The following is a 14,412-nucleotide window of genomic DNA, read 5'->3' on the forward strand; positions in this document are numbered from 1 at the left end:
CTCTGCTTTCCCAGGCACATTAACAGGGAGCTGGATTCAAAGTAGAGCAGCCAGGAATTGAACCAGTGCTTGTATGGGATGCCAGCACTGTAGGTAGTGGATTAACCCACTGTACCACAATGCCGGCCCTATGTTTGCAATTTTCACCATATGCTGCCTGTACATTGCATCTAATGCAGACACTGGAGAAGCAACTCTACATAAGATGCAGACCCAATGTATGCCCTCCCTCCCACCTAGCCAGAACTTTTTTTTCTTCTGTAGGCCTATCTTAAGATTAAAAAAAGAGGAAAAAAAGGCAAGAGCTAATAGAAGCATGGTAGGAAGGCAGGACATCCTGTGGGTAACAACCAGGATCAGTCTCTTACTCCTGGCTCAGAAGAGTTGTAGTTAACTGTAAAAGTATTACCATTTGGTAAGAGAACACATTCGATACCACAGGTCAACTGCAGAGCCAGGAAGAATGGACGCCTAAAAAGAAGACCATAGTTAACCCTGACGTATTAGGGAACTGTGCCTTCCTAACTGCTGCTGGTGCCCTGCTGGAACGCACATAACAAGAGTAAATCTTCCTATATTTGAACTATGCTGGGCCTACTTGAATTTTTTACCATGGGCAGAATAATGAGGTTTTTTTTTTGCCCCACTAAACATTTATTTATTATGTCCAGTGAGTCATTCAGAGAACCAACCCTGCTCCATCCTCAGGCTCACTCCAGGCATGTAGCACTAACCCAAGCCTATCATTTAATATGTACGTAACATTTCCTGAGCTACAGTGATTGTCTCTGGCGTGGACACATAGCCTAGATAGAGCCAAAAGGCACAAGGAGAAATCTGATCCTGGGAAAATCTTGTCTTTCCCACTGCAGCTGGATGTATAATTCCTGAATTTGCTGCAGCCATGTTGCTACTACAAGGAGAGAGCCAATCCAGAGAAAGAGATGATTCATTCCGTCATTGGTTAAAAATCAACTGGGTCTTGGGGCCGGCACTGTGGCATAACAGGTAGAGCCGCCACCTGCAGGGCTGGCATCCCATATGGGTGCTGGTTCAAGTCCCGGATGCTTCACTTCCAATCCGGCTCTCTGTTATGGCCTGGGAAAGCAGTGGGAGATGGCCCAAGTCCTGGGAGGCCTGGAGAAAGCTCCTGGCTCCTGGCTTTGGATCGGCACAGCTTCGGCTGTTGATGCCAACAGGAGAGTGAATCAGCAGATGAAAGATCTCTCTCTCTCTCTCTCTCTCTCTCTCTCTCCCCCTGCCCCTGCCTCTCTGTCACTCTTTCAAATAAATAAATAAATAAATCTTTTTTTTAAATCAACTGGGTCTCTTTTTTAAAATAGATATATATATATTTTTTTTTTTGAAAGAGTTACAGAGAGAGAGGTAGAGACACAGAGAGTCTTCTATCTACTGGTTCACTCCCCAAATGGCCACAATGGCCTGAGCCAAGCCGATCTGAAGCCAGGAGCCCAGAGCTTCTTCCAGGTCTCCCACGCCGATGCAAGGGCCCTAGCACTTGTGCCATCTTCCACTGCTTTTCCAAGCCATAGCAAGGAGCTGGATTGGAAGTGGAGCAGCCAGGGCTAGGACCAGCACCCTTACCAGGTGCCAGCATGGCAGCCCAGGGCTTTAACCTGCTACATCACAGCGCCAGCCCTAGTTGGGTCTCTATTATGGGCCAGACGCTGTTCTAGGTGCAGGAAATACAGCAGTGAACACACAGGCCCTGTCCTCAAAGATCTTGTAGTCTAGCAGGGGACATACAAAATAACACCAAACACAGAACACTCACTATCTACCAAGCATTTACAATGTATCAATTATCTCAATCATCATGAGGGTGCTGTCATTATCCCTATTTTGTAGGTGAGGAAACTGAATTAGAAATTACTTGCTCAGGGTCATATAGTAAATAATGAGGCTGAGAATCAAACACAGGGTTTCTGGTTCTATAATCTGTATGGAGTAGGCACTTGGCCTAGAGGCTAAGATGGCTGCATCCCATATTAGAGCATCTGAGTTCAATTTCTGGCTCTGGCTGTTGATTTCAGCTTAGAGTCAAAGCCGACCCTAAAAGGCAATGTGTGAGACATGGATTTAATTCCAGGCTCCCAGCTCCAGATGCAGACATTTGGAGAGACATACCAGCAGATGGGAGATATCTCTCTCTCCCCTCCCCAACTCCATCTCCTCTGCCTCTCCATAAATAATTTTTTAAAACTTTATACTTTGTATACTTAATCATTGTATTATAATCTGCCTTGTCATAAGAGGATACAAGGGGGGCTGGTGTTATGGCATAGTGTGTTAAGCCCTGGCCTGCAGCGCCAGCATCCCTTATGGGCGCTGGTTCGAGTCCCAGCTACTCCACTTCCAATCCAGCTCCCTACTAATGTGCCTGGGAAAGCAGCAGAGGATGGCCCAACTCCTTGGGCCCCTGCATCCACGTGGGAGACCTGGCTCCTGGCTTTGGATTGGCTCAGCTCCAGCCATTGCGGCTACTTGGGGAGTGAACCAGTGGATGAAAGACCTCTCTCTCTCTGTTTCTAGCTCTCTAACTCTTTCAAATTAAAAAAAAAAAGAAAGAAAAAGAAGAAGATACAAGGTTCTAAGAGAGGATTTAGCCAGATATGGAAGGAAGAGCACATATGAAGGCCTGGAAGTGACAAACAATATTAGGCAATTGGGGGTCTGAAAGAAATTCAGTTGAGATTGGAAAGAACAGTGACAAGCTTTGCAACTAGAGATGTAAACCACAGCCAGTTAATTACTTTGTACTCTATTCTGAGGTCAGTGAAGCTATGGGGTCAGACTTGGTCAGACTGGGGCCATCAAAATCAGGAAGACCCCACTTTCAGCATATCAGATATTTGCTAAACAGGATCTCCTCAAAAATTATTTATCTGAAAGGCAAGAGGTGTGTGTGTGTGTGTGTGTGAGAGAGAGAGAGAGAGAGACAGAGAGAGAGAGAGAGAGAGAGAGAGAGAATCTTCTGTTTATTCCCCAAAACCCACAACAGCCAGGGTTAGGCCATAAGGGCTGAAGCCAGAAGCCGCAAACTCAATCCAAGTCTCCCAAGCAGGTGGCAGGGACCCAACTACCTTAGCAAGCACCTGCTGCATCCTGGGGTGTGCATCAGCAGGAAGCAGCACCAGAAGGCAGAGCCAGGACCTGAACCAAGACGTCCAACATAACATGCAGGCCTAAGGGGCACTTTTTTAAGATTTGTTTGTTTGAAAGGTAGAGTGACAGAAAGAGAGTATGTGTGAGAGAGAGAAGTCATCCATCTGCTGGTTCATTCCCCATAAGGTACCAACTGCTAAAGCTGGGCCAAGCCAAAGCCAGAAACCTGGAACACCATCAGGGTCTTCCCCATGTGTGGCAGGGGCCCAATCCCTTGGGCTATTACCTGCTGTTTCCCAGACACATTAGTAGGGAGCAGAATTAAAAGCTGAGCAGCTAGAATTCAAACCATCACTCTAATATGGGATGTTGACATGGCCATATACAGCTTAACCTGGCATGCCACAACATTGGCCTAAGGGGCATTTTAACCCCCTACACCAATTGCTGAATCTAGGATCATTTCAGGTAGCAATAAACACCGTGAAAAGCCTTTCTGAGGAAGTGATAGTTGAGCTGAGACCTGAATAGGGAACAGAGAGCAGATTTGGAAGTAAACAGGAGGCAGACATAGCAGGTGTAAAGGTCCTAATGCAGAAATGATCTTGGTATATTCAAGGATAGAAAGAATGAGTATGGCTGAAGCCTCCAGTGTATACAAGCCATATAAGGGTTTTGGATTAATCTAGTTGCAACAGGAGGCCACTGGAGGGTTTTATGTATGAAATCCTTCTGTCTCTATCCCTTTAAATCTCTGGAATCCCTCTGCTTCTCCCTACAGCATGCTTGTTATTCTAGCAAGAAAGATAAAGTGACATTTAGTTGGAATAGAATTTGGGGTCAGGCAAGTTTTGTTTTTTGAAAACAAAAAATGAGAGATTAAGCATTTTTTAAATAAATGCTTTTGAAAGAAACATAGTGCATGCAGAAATTGTATACACAAAAGATAATTCATGGACCAAATTCCATGAACATTGAGAGCCTACACTGTTATGAATATACATTAGATAGATATGATTATGATCATCTTCATTTTATGGAAAATTGACACACATAGGAGAGTTTAAATTACTTTTCTAGGAGCCAGCATTGTAGCACAGTGAGTTAAGCTGCTGCTTGCAATGCCAGCATCCAATATGAGCACTGCTTTGAGTCCTAGCTGCTCTACTTCTGAGCCAGCTCCCTGCTAATGTGCCCAAGAAAGCAGCAGAAGATGGCCCAGGTACTTGGACCCCTGCCACCGACTTAGTAGACTTGGATGGAATTCCTGGCTCCTGGCTTCAGCCTGGTCCAGTCCTAGCTGCTGCATTCTTTTGGAAAGTGAACCAGCCATTGGGAGATCTCTCTCTCTGTCTCTGTAATTCTGCCCTTCAAATAAGTAAATTTTAAAAGGGGGTGGGGGCTGCGCTGTGGTGTAATGGGCAGAGGCACCCACCTGCAGTGCCACCACACTATATGGGTGCCAGTTCAAGAACCAGCTGTTCTGGGGCCAGCGCTGTGGCATAGTGGGTAAAGCCATCAGCACTGCCTCCCATGGTCTCACGAGGAGGAAGCTAGAGTCAAGAACTGGAGTACAGGGCTGGCACCGTGGCATAGAGGTAAGCTGCAGCCTGCAGTGCCGGCATCCTGTATGGGCACCAGTTCGAGTCCTGGCTGCTCCACTTCCAATCCAGCAGTAGAAGATGGCCTATGTCCTTGGGCTCCTGCACCCATGTGGGAGACCTGGAAGAAGCTCCTGGCTTCATATCGGCACAGCTTCAGCCGTTGCAGCCACCTGGGGAGTGAACCAGCAGGTGGAAGACCTCTCTCTCTTTCTCTACCTCTCCTTCTCTCTGTGTGTAACTCTGACTTTTAAACAAACAGACAAACGAGCTACTCCACTTCCCATCCATCTCTGCTATGGCCTGGGGCCAGCACTGTGGCATAGCAGGTAAAGCCTCTGCCTGCAGTGCCAGCATCCCAAATGGGCACCAGTTTGAGTCCTGGCTGCTCCACTTCTGATCCAACTCTCTGCTATGGCCTAGGGAAGCAGTAGGAGATGGCCCAAGTCCTTGTGCTCCTGCACCTGCATGGGAGACCTGGAAGAAGGTCCAGGTTCCTGGCTTCAGATCAGCACAGCTCTGGCCATTGTGGCCAATTTGGGAGTGAACCAATAGATGGAACACTTCTCTTTCTCTTTCTGCCTCTGCCTGTCTGTAACTTTGCCTTTCAAATAAATCTTAAAAAAAAAAAAAACAAACAAACAAAAAAAAAAACTTTTCCAAATTCACACAGCTAACAAATAGTAGTGTATAGGAACCCATACGTTTATGTCATGTTTCAATTGATTATCCTTTCCTCACAAAATAAAAAAATTCCCCCTTGTTATCCTTTGTGGGGAAATTCCTGAGAATTTAAAAAGGCATTTTGACTCATTTCCCTCAATTTTTCGTGTCATCCCTGGCATTTTGCCAATATTTTCTGTTGCTCGCACAACAGTACTTAGCCTGCATCCCTTGTATGATTTTTCATTTATATAATTAAGCTCTTCATCTACTTATTGTTTAGCCTGAAATTTTCCCTTCAGGCAAATCACACTTGAAATGGCATTTCACCTCACTGTCTGAGATTCATATTTTTCTGAGTGCTGGCTGTCCTCCATATTTAATGGCATCTTGTTCTCTGGGCACCCATATGCCCAAAGAACATTCAGAATATCATGTTCCAAAAAGGAGAGAAAGCAGCCTGAAAGCTGGAGCCTGGCGCCATTTGTAAACCATGAGTACATTTGGCTCTGTCAGTTCTGTGTCATTCAGAGACCCTCTGATCCTCCATTCCTACAACAGCAGCCTCGCCAGTTGCTTCTGTCCACCCTTCAAAATTCTCCCCTCTCTGTTCCATGTTACCAACCTCCGCATCTATAGGGTCATTGCCACAAGCAAACAATGTTCCATCTCAAAAAAAAAAAAAAAAAAAAAAAAAAGCTTCTCTTAACCCCACAGTCCTCTCCTGCTCTCCTATTACCTCTTTTTGTTCTTTTACCCTGGGAAGAGGAATATAGGTTATGTATTATAACTACAATAAAATTACTCTCCTCTCATTCTTTCTCTCTCTCTCTCTCTCTCTTTTTCTTTTTCTTTTTTTTTTTTTTTTTTTTTTTTTTGACAGGCAGAGTGGATAGTGAGAGAGAAAGTCTTCCTTTTGCTGTTGGTTCACCCTCCAATGGCCACCGCGGCCGGCTCATCGCGCTGATCCGAAGCCAGAAGCCAGGTGCTTCTCCTGGTCTCCCATGGGGTGCAGGGCCCAAGCACCTGGGCCATCCTCCACTGCCCTCCCGGGCCACAGCAGAGAGCTGGCCTGGAAGAGGGGCAACCGGGACAGAATCCGGCGCCCCGACTGGGACTAGAACCTGGGGTGCCGGGTGCCGGCCTCATTCTCTCTTAAACCCAATCCATTTAGGCTTCCACTGAAACCACTGTACTCAAACTCCCTGTCAGGTCACTAATGTCCCTCCCTCCATCCCTCCCTTCCTTCCTTCCTAAGATTTGTTTATTTTAAAGGCAGAGTTAAAGCCGGCGCCGCGGCTCACTAGGCTAATCCTCCGCCTAGCGGCGCCGGCACACCGGGTTCTAGTCCCGGTCGGGGCGCCGGATTCTGTCCCGGTTGCCCCTCTTCCAGGCCAGCCCTCTGCTGTGGCCAGAGAGTGCAGTGGAGGATGGCCCAGGTGCTTGGGCCCTGCACCCCATGGGAGACCAGGAAAAGCACCTGGCTCCTGGCTCCTGCCATCGGATCAGCGCGGTGCGCCGGCCGCAGCGCGCCGGCCGCGGCGGCCATTGGAGGGTGAACCAACGGCAAAGGAAGACCTTTCTCTCTGTCTCTCTCTCTCACTGTCCACTCTGCCTGTCAAAAAAAAAAAAAATAAATAAATTAAAAAAAAAAAAAAAAAAAGGCAGAGTTAGATACAGGCAAAGGCACAGAGAGAGACAGACAGACAGAGAGAGAGAGAGAGGTCTTCTATCCCGTAGTGCACTCCCCAAATGGCCGCAACATCCGGAGCTGAGCCGATCCGGTCTGAAGACACCAGGATGCAAGTTCTACGGTGGAAATTTTGTTCAAATTGTTCATGGATGGTTCTCCAGCATATGGACAGGGTCTACACATAGTAGATGCTTATTACATTCTCATCCTCCCAATCCCCGCAAGATTGATCTGTTTCAAGAGGCTTTAAACGTTGAAGAGAGCACGAAGCCACAAATAGGTCAGAGTACATTGAATGAGATCCTCAGACTTCCTAGAACAGACCGGCAGATTCCAGGTGGCTAAGCCGACCCCTGTTCTTTCTCCACAGCAGAGCAGCCGATGTCTACAGGTGGCACATCCGGATCGGCTGCTCATCCGAACACCGATCCAGGGCCCACTTGCAAGAGGCGAGCACAAAGCAAAGGTGCAAACTGCTAGGGGCCACCGCCGCCCAAAAGGACAAGCCGAAGCGGGACTGGGAGGGAATCCCACAGGCCTGAGCCACGACAGAACTTAAAAACAACCTTAACGGAGACAGACGCACGCGCACAGCCGCTCCCTCGGCGCCAGGAGGACAATTTCTGCCTGTTTGGCCTCGTGGCCTCCCACTGTTCTTAGGAAATCCTAAACGATTCTCACGCTCACAGACTCTAAATTCCACACACGTTTCCCTTTCCTTAGCCTCCGCGGTTCTCCAAAGCCTTTCTTCTTCCTACTACCTCCGACATCCCGTAAGTCTCCGCTTTGTTTGGGCCGCTCTAGCTCTTTTCTACTCGCTAGTTTGTCGGCCGTTTTGTCCAATCACAGATGCCCTCCAGGTCGGCTCCCAGGGTGCATTGCGGTTGTAATGGCTGCCTCCAGCTGGCGTGGGGTTGAGCTTGTTCGAGCCGTTTTAGGGCTCTGGCGGCCGATCCCCAACGCTGCGAGGGGGTGGATGACCCCCTTACCCTTACTAGTAGCAGGCCGTCAACGGAGGGGCGTGTCCTGTGCCGTGGGTACGGCTTCCTGTGGTCGCCGCCTGGCCCCGGACTCTCGCCGTTATGGCCAGGTCTCAGCTCTGGACCACTTACTCGGATTCCCTCAGCCTGACAGTTCGCTGACTCCTTTCGTACCCGCCGTTTCCATGCACAGAGGTAAAGGGTCCAGATAGGTGTTCCCGGGACTGACACGGTTTTAGTACTGAAAGTTCTGTATCAGGGGATATAGTCTTTTATCCTTTTTTTTTTTTTCTTGTCAGTTAGAGAGAGAGACAGAGAAAGGTCTTCCTTTCCGTTGGTTCACATCCCCCCCCCCCCCCCAAATGGCCGCTACAGCCGGCGCGCTGTGCCGATCCGAAGCCAGGAGCCAGGTGCTTCCTCCTGGTCTCGCATGCGGGTGCAGGGCCCAAGCACTTGGGCCATCCTTCACTGCCTTCCCGGGCCACAGCAGAGAGCTGGACTGGAAGAGGAGCAACCGGGACAGACCCGGCGCCCTAACCGGGATAGAACCCGCGGTGCCAGCCTTTGATCCTATTTTAAAGATAGCTATTTTGACACCCTGAGAGCTCCCAGGGATCTCCTAGCAGAGAAATACTATATACATACATATATATATAGAGACAAATAGAGAGAAAGGTCTTCCTTCCATTGGTTCACCCCCCAAATGGCCGCTACCGCCGGCGCTGCGCCGACAGGAGCCCGGTGCTTCCTCCTGGTCTCCCATTCGGGAGTAGGACCCAAGTACTTGCGCCATCCTTCGCTGCCTTCCCGGGCCACAGCAGAGAGATGGACTGGAAGAGGAGCAACCAGGACTAGAACCCGGTGCCCACGTGGGATACCAGCGCATCGGGCGGAGGATTAACCAAGTGAGCCACGGCGCCGGCCCTGAAGATACTATATTCTAACAGTTTGGAAGGGAGAGGGAACCGACCTGATCATGATCAGAAATGCAAAGAGTGTGAGATTGAAGAGCCACAGACACATGCGGAAAACAATCCAATATATGCACGCTAAGCCCTACCGACTTGTCAAGACATTGAGTTACACTTGGGAAATAGCGCGCTTTATTCTTCAGTTAGCAGAGACTGGAGTCTGGTGGGGAGTCTGGAGACCTAAATCGGCAAGTGCAATGCAGTGTCAAGAAGCTAATACAGACAGACTGAGGAAGTTTGTAGAGCCTTCAGACACTCTTAGCAAGGCGAGATGGTCAGAGCTGGAGGAATTTCTGATTTTTTTTTTTTTTTTTGACAGAGTGGATAGTGAGAGAGAGAGAGAGAGACAGAGAGAAAGGTCTTCCTTTGCCGTTGGTTCACCCCTCCAATAGCCGCCACGGCTGGCGCACTGCGGCCGGTGCACCGCGCTGATCCGAAGCCAGGAGCCAGGTGCTTCTCCTGGTCTCCCATGGGGTGCAGGGCCCAAGCACTTGGACCATCCTCCACTGCCTTCCCAGGCCAGAGCAGAGAGCTGGCCTGGAAGAGGGGCAACCGGGACAGAATCTGGCACCGCTAGGTGGAGGATTAGCCTAGTGAGCCGCGGCGCCGGCTGGAATTTCTGATTTTATCTAGTCAGTCTGTACTTTTATACATGCACATACCTTTCCCAGGCACAGCTGCATAGTATAATTACCTGCAGTAATTGAGTATGCTAAGCGCTAGTTGTGCTGAATGGTTTTACATAATTGCCAATTGTAAAGGGAAGTTATAGTTAAATTGGTACTGTTAATATCAACTCCACTTTACATATGAGAAAACTAAGGGTCTTGGAGAGGTTAGAAAACGTTGTATAGTCCCATAAGCAAATTAAGGGCTAACCTAAGTCTCAGTTTTAGGTCTAAGTAGCTTCAGCTTGGTGCACTATCTTGCATCCCTGCTTCCTTTGTGAGTGGGCAGGACTGAGCACCTGACAGGAATCCAGATTCCACTGTGTCTCTCTCCTCTCCTTACCCACACACAGGTGAGCAAGATCTCCTCTTGGTCCATCCCCCTGACATGCCTGAGAATCCCCGGGTCCTACGAGTAGTCATCCTTGGAGCCCCAAATGCAGGGAAGTCAACACTCTCCAACCAGCTGCTGGGCCGAAAAGTATGCTGCACCCTTGACACACATCCCCCTTTTTGTCTGTAATTTCCTTCATGTATGGTCCTAATGGGAATCTAGAATCTCACTGGGACTTGTTTGTTCCTGACAGGTGTTCCCTGTCTCCAAGAAGGTGCACACCACTCGATGTCAAGCTCTGGGGGTCATTACAGAGAAGGAGACCCAGGTGGTAGGTACCTACAAAGGAAGTTCTGGAAACAGGATGGAGGGTAATTCTAAGAGGGTCTCCCTTACCACTAGGCTTGAAGGAAATGTTGCTTAGATTCACTTACCTGAGGGAAGGGGGGGTCTCTTCCTTTAGGCCTCTGCAGTTGTGTCTCTGTCTGTCCCTCTTTGGCATCTAGTCCATAAGGTCTCATTCCTCTTTACTGCTTCCTAACCTCCCATGTAGTCACAGTCAGCTTCTTCCTCCTATGTCCCCTCTGGGATTAAAACAAAGCTGAAAGGTGAATATTTAAAGCCAGTAACAGCTTGGCCCAGAAGGGAAGGCGGCTTCTGACATCAAGGGTGGCTTCTCTCCCCTACACCTTAGTCTAATCTTTTCTCCTGGCTCTGAGTATCTGTTTTTTCTGTTTAGATTCTACTTGACACACCTGGCATCATCAGTCCTGTAAAACAGAAGAGGTAGTGGCTGTGGGAAGAGGTGGTAGAGGGGAAGGGATTGAAGAGGGGGTGGGGAGAGTCCATCATAGGGGCTGGAAAACCTCCTCATTATGTCCCATCCCATCCCATCCCTCATTAGCAGTGCATCGGCTAATAGATTCTTTACTGCTTTATGTCTGTTCCATAGGCACCAACTGGAGCCCTCTTTGTTGGAAGATCCATGGAAGAGCATGGAATCTGCTGATCTTGGTTAGGCTTAGGATGGGATTATGAAGCCCACTTTAACGGCTTTTTATTCCTGGTAGTTTGGGGAAGGGGGATGGCCAGAGACTAAACCATGAGTTTTTGTGGTAGCAAGAGGAAGAGTGTTCACATCCTTGTCCTTCTGCCTACCATGCCATCTTCTAGTGGTAGTTCTTGTGGATGTCTCAGACAAGTGGACTCGGAACCAGCTCAGCCCCCAGATAGTCCAGTGCTTGACCCAGTTTGCCCAGGTCCCCAGCATCCTTGTCATGAACAAGGTAGGCACTGCCCACCTGAGGGAGGGGTCTGGCTCCCTCCAAGACACCTCTCTTGCTGACCTTCCACCCTTTGCTCATCCCCATGCCCAGGTCGATTGCCTGAAGCAGAAGTCAGTTCTCCTGGAGCTCACAGCAGCCCTCACTGAAGGTGTAGTAAATGGCAAGAAGATCCAGATGAAGCAAGCCTTTCGCTCAAAGCCCGGTTCCCATCATCCCAGCCCAGTAGCTAAGGACTCAAACACACAGTCTGCAGGAATCGCTCGGGTGACTGGCTGGCCCCACTTCCAGGACATCTTCATGTTGTCAGCCCTAAGCCAGGAGGATGTTAGAACACTTAAGGTCAGTTAGCCTTGGCTGTAGCCTGGCTCTTGGTTTTCACCATGTGAAGACAGGCCTCAGATTTTCTCCTGGAAACAACTGTGAGTAGGAAAGTCCTGGCTGGGATGAGATACCCTTCTGTTCTCTCTGTGCCCACAGCAGTACCTCCTGGCAAAGGCTCAGCCCGGGCCTTGGGAGTTCCACAGCAGAGTCCTCACTAGCCAGACACCTGAAGAGATCTGTGCCAACGTCATCCGAGCGAAGCTCCTGGAGTACCTGCCCCAGGAGGTGCCCTACAATGTGCAGCAGGTGCAGGCAGAGGGAAGGGATCTATGGGCCTCTGTGCCAGGCATACACCCAGAGCAGCACAGCTTGGTACCAGAGAGGCAAGGGGATGGGCTGATTGTCATGATGTCTCCCTGTGCAGAAGACAGTGGTGTGGGAGGAAGGACCATGTGGGGAACTGGTGATTCTACAGAAACTTCTGGTGCCTAAAGAGTCTCATGTGGTAAGTGCAGCCAGGCTCAGGGGAGGGACCAAGACTGTGTTAGGGAGGGGGTTCCTCCCCACCCTCCACCTGGAACCCTGCCAACAAGACTGTGTCCCTCTCTTTGACCTGCCTGCAGAGGATCCTGATTGGTCAGAAGGGCCAGGTAATCTCCCAGATTGCACAGGAGGTGGGCCGTGACCTCATGAACATCTTCCTCTGTGACGTTCAGATACGCCTGTCTGTGAAGCTCCTCACATGAGGAGCTCCCTGCTGCCTCTCCCAGGGCATCCCAGCTCAAGCTGCTAACAGAGGTCATTGACCAGCACTGTCCCTGCCTCAGGGCCCACAAAAACTGATGAGGGGCATGGGCACTGCACAGCCCCTGCCCAGCCAGTCTCCTGGAGGAAGGAACCTACCTTAGCTCACATCCCAAGTCGCTTCTCTGCCTGGGGCCACAGCTACTTTGGTCTCAGAAGTTGGCCCCTTCATGGGAGCGTGCCACCCTGCCCATAGTTTCTCCCAGATCGCTCTTCCCCACTCCGTATTTCCACCAGGAAGCCATGGAAGGTGAAACAGCACCTCCCACCTGCTCCCCAAGTCTGTGATCCCTCCTACCCCTTCCACTCCCCAGTCTCAGATGCTAATAAAATAAAATAAGCATTGTGGTTATCATCTTTATTTTTTTTAGAACAGGAAAGAGAAAATAAACCCATCTTCCTTACCCCACCTCCTTTTTAGGAGCTGGAGTGTCCCTCCCTCCCAGTATTCTGCTCCAGAATCTTGAGTGCTCTTCCTGGCACATTTTCTGGGTACAGCAAGAGAACCGTTACCATTACTAAACTCAGTAATGGTAACGGTTTCCTCGCCATTCCCAAGTGCACGGGGAGTGGGCAGGCTGTGATGGACTGAGTGGTGAGCCTCTGGGCTTGCAGCATCTTCCTTGCGTCTTCTTCAGGTTCCAGAGCTGGGGGTGCCCTTACTAGTACATCATCTATACTGTAGTGTCTCATCTCAAACTTACAGTATATGATGATATCCCAGCCAGGGTCCTGCCGCGGACACAGGAAGCTTGACATGGAGAGTTCTGTGGGCAGGGAGAGCCAGGAGCTGCGGAGAGAACCCCCCACCCCCACCCTTTTCCCTGCTCCACAGCTCCCCCCTGGGCCAGCATCTCCTTGATTCTCTGTTCAGGCACAATCCAAATGGTTTAGAGTAAGGGGACTGGCCCAAAGAGGCCCCTGCAAAGCTAGGATAGGTTGAGATCTCTTAGGAACCCAGAGCCAGAGTTTAAAAAGCCAGAGTAACATGATGAAGCAGCAGGTTCCAGTCAGACCAATAAGCAGACACCCAGAGAAGGAGCACTTACCTGGAGCTGGCACTGCATACCAGGGAAGCCCTAGCCCAAGCTCTGCTCTCAAGCTGCTTGCTTTTTAATCCATCAGCTCCTCCCCTGGGTGGGGCTCCCCCTCCCCCCTTGTAGAAGGCCCTGCCTCTTAACCCTTCCCCTGCTGGGCCCCTGATCCTTCTCCTCTTTGGGCCTTTATTATTACTTTAATTCAAGACAGTTCCCCATTCATCGGTACACTCCCCAAGTGCCCAGGAACTAGGAACTCAATTCAAGTCTTTCACTGGGTGGCAAGGAAGGCAAGTACTTAAGTCATCACCACTGCTTCCCAGAATACCTCAGCAAGGATGGAATCAGGATCAGAATCAAACCCAGGCACTCTGGTATAGGTTGTGGGCATTCTGAGGGCTTAACCGCTAGGCCAAGTGCCTGCCCCTCATTAGGCTTATTTTCACAAATTTGAAAAGTAGAATGACAGATCTTTCACTGGCTGGCTCACTCCCCAAGTGCCCCCAAGAGTCAGAGTTGGACCAGGCTGAACCAGGAGCCAGGAACTACATCCAGGTCTCCCACATGGGTAGGCAGGGACCCAAGTTCTTGGGCCATCTGCTGCTTCTCAGGGAGCTGGAGCAGAGCAGCTGGGATACAAACCGGTGCTCCTATATGAGATGCTGGCGTTGCAAGTGGTAACTTACCCACTGCACCACAACATGGTCCCTCATTCAATCTTTTGAAGACCTTACTAAACCTAAGGTCCATCTTTCACTCCCACCCCCAAGAAGCGGGTCATCTGTCTGCTGGGCTGAGGAAGATAAACAACAGTCCCAGCCCCTGCTTTAGAGCTTAATTGCTGGTCAGAGGCCTGGTTGGGTTTTTTTCCATTTGTTTTTTGAGTTTTTTTTTTTCCTGTTCCTTTGTTTTGTGTTTTCTTTGTGGG

The 14,412-nt window shown here is 49.7% G+C and overlaps 2 protein-coding genes and 2 non-coding genes across 5 annotated transcripts in view; 1 reads left to right on the forward strand and 3 right to left on the reverse strand.

The window, feature by feature from the left end:
- The window catches only part of FAM222B (family with sequence similarity 222 member B), an 87,095-nt gene extending 79,232 nt beyond the window's left edge, over positions 1 to 7,863 (reverse strand). Inside the window, exon 1 of the mRNA XM_008271021.4 lies at positions 7,650 to 7,863. The gene's annotated coding sequence lies outside the window, so the exon portion shown is untranslated. The remainder of the gene's footprint in view (positions 1 to 7,649) is intronic.
- A 62-nt stretch (positions 7,864 to 7,925) lies between these two features.
- ERAL1 (Era like 12S mitochondrial rRNA chaperone 1) lies at positions 7,926 to 12,795 on the forward strand. Of its 2 annotated transcripts, none has more exons than XM_008271017.4 (10): positions 7,926 to 8,258; positions 10,056 to 10,183; positions 10,290 to 10,367; positions 10,776 to 10,822; positions 10,989 to 11,050; positions 11,210 to 11,322; positions 11,413 to 11,661; positions 11,800 to 11,949; positions 12,068 to 12,148; positions 12,267 to 12,795. In XM_008271017.4, exons 1-10 carry the CDS (start codon positions 7,973 to 7,975, stop codon positions 12,387 to 12,389), a joined length of 1,317 nt encoding a protein of 438 aa, XP_008269239.1. In that variant the 5' UTR covers positions 7,926 to 7,972; the 3' UTR covers positions 12,390 to 12,795. The 2 variants fall into 2 exon arrangements, with proteins under 2 accessions (XP_008269239.1, XP_017204441.1); XM_017348952.3 differs by having other exon boundaries at positions 7,944 to 8,258; positions 11,803 to 11,949.
- Positions 12,796 to 12,936: 141 nt separating this feature from the next.
- On the reverse strand, positions 12,937 to 12,990 carry MIR451 (microRNA mir-451). Its single transcript, NR_162649.1, has one exon. It is a non-coding gene; the product is annotated as a microRNA mir-451 (primary transcript).
- A 120-nt stretch (positions 12,991 to 13,110) lies between these two features.
- Positions 13,111 to 13,168, reverse strand: MIR144 (microRNA mir-144). Its single transcript, NR_162538.1, has one exon. It is a non-coding gene; the product is annotated as a microRNA mir-144 (primary transcript).
- Positions 13,169 to 14,412: the final 1,244 nt, after the last annotated feature.

Source organism: Oryctolagus cuniculus, chromosome 17 (genome assembly GCF_964237555.1).
Source record: "Oryctolagus cuniculus chromosome 17, mOryCun1.1, whole genome shotgun sequence".
NCBI classification, from domain to species: Eukaryota; Metazoa; Chordata; class Mammalia; order Lagomorpha; family Leporidae; genus Oryctolagus; species Oryctolagus cuniculus.